At 38.6% G+C, this 7,394-nt stretch overlaps 1 protein-coding gene across 1 annotated transcript; it reads left to right on the forward strand.

Annotated features, from left to right (window-relative positions):
- Positions 1 to 2,315: 2,315 nt before the first annotated feature.
- LOC137946568 (uncharacterized) lies at positions 2,316 to 6,743 on the forward strand. The gene is made up of 13 exons (XM_068792908.1): positions 2,316 to 2,489; positions 2,725 to 2,791; positions 2,899 to 2,936; positions 3,032 to 3,123; positions 3,253 to 3,322; positions 4,062 to 4,490; positions 4,552 to 5,208; positions 5,424 to 5,500; positions 5,841 to 5,988; positions 6,055 to 6,149; positions 6,297 to 6,432; positions 6,484 to 6,573; positions 6,672 to 6,743. Exons 1-13 carry the CDS (start codon positions 2,316 to 2,318, stop codon positions 6,741 to 6,743), a joined length of 2,145 nt encoding a protein of 714 aa, XP_068649009.1.
- The last annotated feature ends 651 nt before the right edge of the window (positions 6,744 to 7,394 follow it).

Raw genomic sequence — 7,394 nt, forward strand, 5'->3', positions numbered from 1 at the left:
CTTAGTGGAATCGTAGTAATATGGAGTATATCACTCTTATTACTGTTGTGTCCACTCTTCATGATGAGGCAAGTCAAATGTGGAGGTCAAGGGAAGGGGCCTTCTTCAAATAACAATTACTCAATGTAATTTGAAGAACCCGTGGACCAAATTAGTCACCAAACAGGAGAACAAGAACCAATTTATTTCATGAGAGCTAGCACCAAATTATCAACAAATTTGTGGCTTTAGCAAGTGAGAATAAAATCCAGCCATCACTCAATTCTTCTTGTATTCTTAAAAACAAAGAGAAGAAGGTACATGCAATATATTAGGCCTTAATCCAAACTCCAACACAAACCGAGAGATAGAAAAAAAATATTTAGAGAAGATTTAAAGGCAAATCAAGATACTTGAAAGAAATTTATCTTCAGCTCATGGGATATTTCAACTTAAAAAAAATTCAATTGTTGAAGTTCAAAAGAAAGTACAAAAGGTAAATGACTGCTGGAATTTCACCAAACTTATAATGGGCATCCAACAACATAATAAAAACCCATGATCAACATTAAGTAGGAGAAATTACAACAACATGTACTGGAATTCTACCTCAAATGAGATTGATCCAAGTTACATAAAGGTAATTGAATCTCACTCATCAATCTTAATAAGACGCAAATAGCAAATGATCTTGATCACACTTGTAATTGATTTACAAGAAGATCAAGATTATAACATCAATTTAGTCATAAAAATAAATCTTCACAACATATAGAGATTTATCTTGACTTGATGTGATTCAAAATTCAAGAAGTAGAAAAACAGTAAAGAGGAGTATGTAAATAAGGAAAGGAAACAAAATGTAAATAAGAAGAGAATGAACTTATCTCTTCATGACTGAACTCCTTCTTTTACAACTTCTTGAACAGATTCATAATAACGTCATCAAGAGGGATCCTAAACTCCTTGCTCTGATACCATTTAGAATTTAAGATCTCATAAAAGGTACTTTAGATCAACGAGGAAGAAGAGAGAAGGAGAGGAGAAGAAGAAGGATGTGGAAGAAGAGAGTTTGGATTAAGGGAGAAGAGGTTTGCATCAAACTGAAAATGAGGACTGGAAGAATTTGTGGAAAGAGTGGAGAGCGCTTCAATGCTCTCTACCTCTTAGCCAATGCCTTTATTTATAGTCTTTACAATGCCCTTAGGGCTACAACTTGATGAAATAAAAGACATACAAAGAACACATATTTACACCTCTATGCCATCTTTAAGTGAAGTATCATATTTCACACATGTGCAACTCCTTTGACGTGTGAGTTTCTTGCCTTAAGCCCATCTTCCAACAACTGCCATTAGTCAACTGAAACCTCTCTTACTTGAGTCCATCCGAAAGGAAAACTAGAGCACATCCGAACTGAAGGAGTTGTCCCAACAAATTGTAGAGGGCAAGATGGCGCTAACGTGGGTACTTCATGACAACCTTATTCTATATAAACAATGCATATATTTATCTCACACTTCTCCCTTGGTGGTTGTCATATTATCAACTTATCATGATAACACTCATGAAGGCCTACAGAAAACATTACAGCAGATCCACGGGGATTTTTATTGGGCAGGTATGAAATCCATAGTTGCAACGTATGTGGCTGCTTGTCCGGTGTGTCAGCGGAACAAGGCCGACCATTTAACTCCAGTCGGGGTACTATAACCACTCGATCTTCCCACCCAGGTATGGTTAGACATCTCTATGGATTTCATTGAGGGTCTCCCTAAGGCATCGGGAAAGTCTATTCTTTTTGTGGTGGTTGACCAATTTTCAAAGTATGCACACTTCATTCCTTTGGTGCATCCTTATACAGCAGCAACCGTAGCCCAAGTGTTCTTTGAGAATATTGTTTGTCTCCACGGCATTCCGGAATCCATAGTCAATGATCATGATGTAGTCTTTACAAGTAACTTTTGGAAAGACCTATTCCGATTATGTGGTACGAAACTCAAATATACCTCCACGTATCACCCTCAAACCAATGACCAGACTGAGGTGGTGAACCACACCATTGAGATGTATTTAAGGTGTTTTGTGGGGGAACAGCCCTAAAAGGTGGGTGCAATGCATTCCATGGGCAAAGTATTGCTACAACACATCGTTCCACACGACTTTATAGGAGACACCATTCAAAAAACAATATGGCCGAGCTCCCCCTCGGTTGCTTTCGTATGCTAAGGGGTCCACCAGAGTGGACACGGTTGACCAAACTCTTATGGGTCGCGATTAATTGTTGCATGCGGTCCAACGCCTAAGAAAAGCTCAAGCATGCATGAAGGACTATTATGATCAGGGTTGTTGGAAGATGGGCTCAACCCCACATGCTCAAGGCTAAAAGCCCACACGTCAAAGGAGTGGCAAAGTGGTTATTTATGATATGTTCCATAAGGATGGCATGGAGATATAAATACATTCTTAGTATGTCTTTTAATCTATTGAGTTGTAACCCTAAGGGCTTTGTAATACTATAAATAAGAGCATTAGCTAAGAGGTAAGGCATTCAATCCTTCTCCTCTCTTTGGAAAAACGTCCAGCCACCCTCTCTTCTCTCTTGACGCATTCTCTCCTTCCCTTAATCCAAACTCTCCTCTCAAATGTCCTTCTCCTTTCTCCCTCTTTTATCTCTTCTCTCCTTCTTCTTCCACGTTAACCTAGAGTCATTCTCATAGGGTCCTAACTTCTACATGGTATCAGACCTTGGAGGTTAGAATCCCTATTCAAGTAGTTATGTCATCCATTCAAGAAGTTGTGTATAGAAGGAGTTCTTCCATGAAGAGATAGGTGAATTTTCATTTTTTTTGTGTGCATATTCTCTCTTTATGGTTTCAATTTTTTTCCTCTCTTCTTGAATTGCTGATTCATGTCAAGGCAAGATAATCTTCATAAACATTATGAAGATCTATCATGTATGACTAAAATGATATTATAGTCTTGATCGTCTTGTAGCACAATTACATGATTGATCAACGGTTTTTTTTTTTGGTTTGTTATTTGGATTCAGTTACCTTTATGTAATGGGAATCACACATTGTTGATATGGGATTCTAGCATATGTTGTTGTCAATTCTATAATCAAATGTTACTCATGGGAGTGTATCATGTTGTTGGATGCCCGTTATATGTTTGATGAAATTACAGCACTCACTTATCTCTATTATTTATTGTGTTTTAACTTCAGCAATTGAATCTTTTGTTTTGTTGAAGTATTCCCATGAGTTGAAGTTTCTTTTGCCAAGAAATTGCTCTCGGTTTGCCAAGAAAGGCCTTGTCTAAAGTTGCTCTAGGTTTTGCGGTTGAGTTTGGATTAAGGATAAGAGTTGCATCTATTCTCTTCTCTATATTTTTTTTGATAAATATAAGAGAAGTTGAGTAGTGGATGGTTTTTTTTATCACTTGACAAAAGCACCAATTTTTCCATGATTTGGTGCTTATTCTCTTGAAAATATTCTCTAGTTAGTTTTGGTGGCTAAATTGGCCTATGGGTGCTTCAAATTTCGTTGTGTAATTGTTATTTGAGCCCCTATGACAATTGACCTTACTAGTTGATTTGCATCAACATGGAGAGTGGACATATGAGTAATAAGAGTGACATACTCTAAATTACTACAATTCCACTAAGAGGTCTTTCCAATTACCTCAGTTGGTCACAATCAGTACGAAGGGTTCTCATTACTCGTGACCTTCTCAATCATGTTATCAAAATCCCTCCTCCTATTGATGAAGAAGATGAAGTCTACCATAAATGGGTAAAAAATGATAACATGGTTACCAGTTGGCTTATTAATAACATGGAAGAGCATGTTGCTAACAATGTGGTCCACTTGGAAACTTTGAAGGATATTTGGGACACATGTGCTAAGCTCTACTCTAGTACCGCCTCCTTGCAAGGAGTATATGATGTTTTCCAAAGTATGTTGGCTAACAAACAAGGAGATAATATTCATGAGTTTCTGGCCCGATTTCGTGGCCTTCTCCAATAATGGAAAATTTCTCAACCATACTCTATCGACATTGTTGTCCAAGAAAAACAGCGCGAGGCCTTGGCATCGACTATTTGCCTTACCAATATTAAGTCGTATCTAAAGGTGGTTAAGACTCAGCTTCTTAGTTCCTTTGCCCTTCCCTCTTTTGATGACATCAATGCAACATTGTTATGGATTCCTGATCGATCTCCTCCTTCTCCGATTGATGCTCCATCAGCTATGTTCTCTGGTAATTGGGGTATATCATCCCCATTTCGAGGACGTGGTAGAAATACAAGAGGAGGCCGCAATAGAGGTGGTCAAACGGGTCTGACCCATTCCCGCATTGAGCCTCGATTGTGCACTTACTGTGGTGGTCAGAACCACCATGTGGATTCATGTTGGAAACTCCATGGTAAGCCTGATTGGGTGACAGACAATCCAGACTCAGTTAATGTTGAGAAAAAAGAGGACAAGACTGATTCTCATTCAGGGAATGTGACTATCTCTTTTGGAAGAATATGCTTTAATTTAGAAGCTGAAATCCTTATTGGATCAGTCCTCTACTCCACCAGGCCCTACTGCTACCATTACCATTGCCTCAGGTATGCTTTCTTCCACTTCAACCCCTTCCTCTTGGATCATTGACTCCAGGGCTTTCGATCACTTGTCAGGTAACAAACACATGCTTCATTCATTGTCTCCATGTCTTCCTCATAAATTGGTCACTATCGCTAATGGTTCCCAAACCACGGTGCTTGGCAAGGGTTCCTCCTCTCTTACTGCATCTATTCCTCTCAAAGATATGTTATTTGTTCCTCAATTTCCGTTAAATTTGCTCTCCGTTAGTCAATTAACAAAACAATTGAATCGTTCTGTCATCTTCTCACCATCTTCATGTATATTTCAGGATCTAACTACGAAACAGGTGATTGGTGGTGGCCATGAAAAAGGGGGTTTATATTATTTTAATCTTCCACCAATAGCTGCTATTTCATCCACTACATCTGAGGCTCAAATGTGGCACAACCGTCTTAGTCATCCATCTATCTCGTCACTTTGTTCTTTAGTTCCATCTCTTAAATCTTTGTCTAATTCTAATTGTGAGGCATGTCCATTAAGTAAGCATGTTAGGAGTACATATTCTCCTCGTCTTACAACAACTAGTACTGCTATGTTTGAATTAATACATTATGATGTATGGGGCCCTTTAAAGGTCTCTAACATTTCTCAGGTTCCATATTTTGTTACTTTTGTGGATGATTTTACCCGAGTGACTTGGTTGTTTTTGTTTAAAGAACGATAAAAAATTCTTTCAATTTTTAAAAAATTTCATGCAATGGTTCTAATGCAATTTGGAAAAAAATTCAAATCCTTAGATTTGATAGTGCTAAGGAATATTTGTCTAACGAGTTCAAATCATATTGTGAGGGTAATGGGCTTCTTCATCAAACATCATGTGTCTATACCCCTCAACAAAATGGTATTGCAATTGTCACCTCCTTGAGGTTGCTCGGGGCCTCCTCTACTCCATGAAGGTACCCTACTTTTATTGGCCTCATGCTATTCTTACCGCATGCTTTCTCATTAATAGGTTACCTTCATCAGTACCTAGAAATCAAACTCCGTATTCTGTTTTGTTTCATTGTGAAGATCCATTTTCTCATCCTCTTAAATTATTTGGTTGCACATGTTTTGTTCATGATACTTCACCACATAAAAGTAAACTTGATCCTCGGTCTCTGAGGTGTATTTTTTGGGGGTATTCTCGAACTCAGAAAGGATATATTTGTTATAATCCTACGCTTCGAAGGTTGATGGTATCTCGGGATGTGACTTTTTTTGAAGACACTTCTACTCCTCACATGAGGCTCCTCTAGGGTTTACATCTACTCCTACCACTCCATGTCCGCTTGTGTCATTTCATGAAAATATTACTCAACCCCCAGAAGCACCGACAGTCCCCTCACCTGTCGAGTTGTCTGATCCACCTGAGGTAAGTCTTTATCTTCCTCCTATGTTTGGGCATGAATTTGATACTCGGCCTATTGCAATATGAAAGGCAACCCGTTCTTGCACTACTTCTCATCCAATTGCCAATTTTATGTCTTCTCATCACTTATCTTCTCAGTGTGTTCAGTTTCTTGCTTCCTTTTCGTTTGTTTCCATACCACAATCCTATCAGGAGGCCCTGAAGCATCCAGGATGGAAGGCGGCTATGGATGAAGAAATGCATTCATTTTATGAAAATCAAACATGGACATTGGCATCGCTCCAAAAAGGTAAAAGACCGGTTGGTTGCAGATGGGTTTTTTTAGTGAAACACAACCTAGATGGACCGGTTGCTTGCCTTAAAGCACGCTTGGTAGCAAAAGGTTATACTCAGTGCTATGGGATAGATTATGAAGAGACTTTCTCTCCAGTTGCAAAAATGAACTCGGTAAGTATCATCCTTTCTATTGCTGCTAACTCATCTTGGCCAGTATATCAGCTCGATGTAAAAAAATCATTTTTAAATGGTGATATACACGAAGAAATTTATATGGTCCAACCACCAGGATATGTGGTTGAGGGGGCATCCGTGTGCTGATTAAAGAAATCTTTATATGGGCTTAAATAGTCCCCTCGGGCTTGGTTTGATAAATTTTGTCAAGCGCTTCTACGATTTGGCTTTCATAGGAGCTCGGTTGTTCACTCAGTATATGTTTAAGATACTATCAAAGGGAAGATATTATTGGCCGTGTATGTTGATGATATTATCTTGACTGGAAATGATGCTCATAGTATACAAGAAGTGAAGAATATGATATGTAAAGAGTTCAAGACTAAAGATTTGGGTAAGCTCAAATATTGTCTGGGTATAGAAGTCCTTCAGTCAAATCATGGAATAGTATTGTCTCAAAGAAAATACATCTTGGATCTTCTTGAAGAAACAGGAATGAAGGGTTGTAGAGCAGCTGATACACCTATGGATGCGAATGAAAGATTGTGTGCCACAACCGGAGAAGATGTTGACACTGGAAAATATCAAAGACTTGTGGGAATTGATCTATCTCATGGTAACCAGGCCAGATATATCATATGTTGTGAGTGTGGTAAGCCAATTCATGCACAAACCACAAATTACTCACTGGAAAGCGTTGGAGAGAATACTATGATACTTAAAAGGTGCTCCAGGAAGAGGATTGCTATATAAAAAACATGGTCACTGCAATATAGAAGGCTTCTCAAATGCAGATTGGGCTGGATCACCCAATGATAGAAAATCTACATCTAGGTATTGTACCCTTGTTGGGGAAAACTTGATCACATGGAAAAGCAAAAAGCAAAACATGGTTGCAAGATCTAGTGCTGAAGCAGAATACTGAGAGCTATGGCCCACACTGTAAGTGAACTTTTATG

The sequence above is a fragment of the Aristolochia californica genome, unplaced genomic scaffold (assembly GCF_029961685.1).
Source record: "Aristolochia californica isolate CCGP_79_NKW_82.1479 unplaced genomic scaffold, dmAriCali1.0.hap1 SCAF_12, whole genome shotgun sequence".
In the NCBI taxonomy this organism is placed as follows: Eukaryota; Viridiplantae; Streptophyta; class Magnoliopsida; order Piperales; family Aristolochiaceae; genus Aristolochia; species Aristolochia californica.

Excerpts from the sequence above, each read along its gene's own strand:
- LOC137946568 (XM_068792908.1), top strand. The coding sequence starts at position 2,316 with ATGATCAGGGTTGTTGGAAGATGGGCTCAACCCCACATGCTCAAGGCT. Across the intron at positions 2,937-3,031 it reads ACATTATGAAGATCTATCAT|TTACCTTTATGTAATGGGAA; the intron begins GTATGACTAAAA and ends ATTTGGATTCAG. Across the intron at positions 6,150-6,296 it reads CAGTTTCTTGCTTCCTTTTC|ATGGGTTTTTTTAGTGAAAC; the intron begins GTTTGTTTCCAT and ends GGTTGGTTGCAG.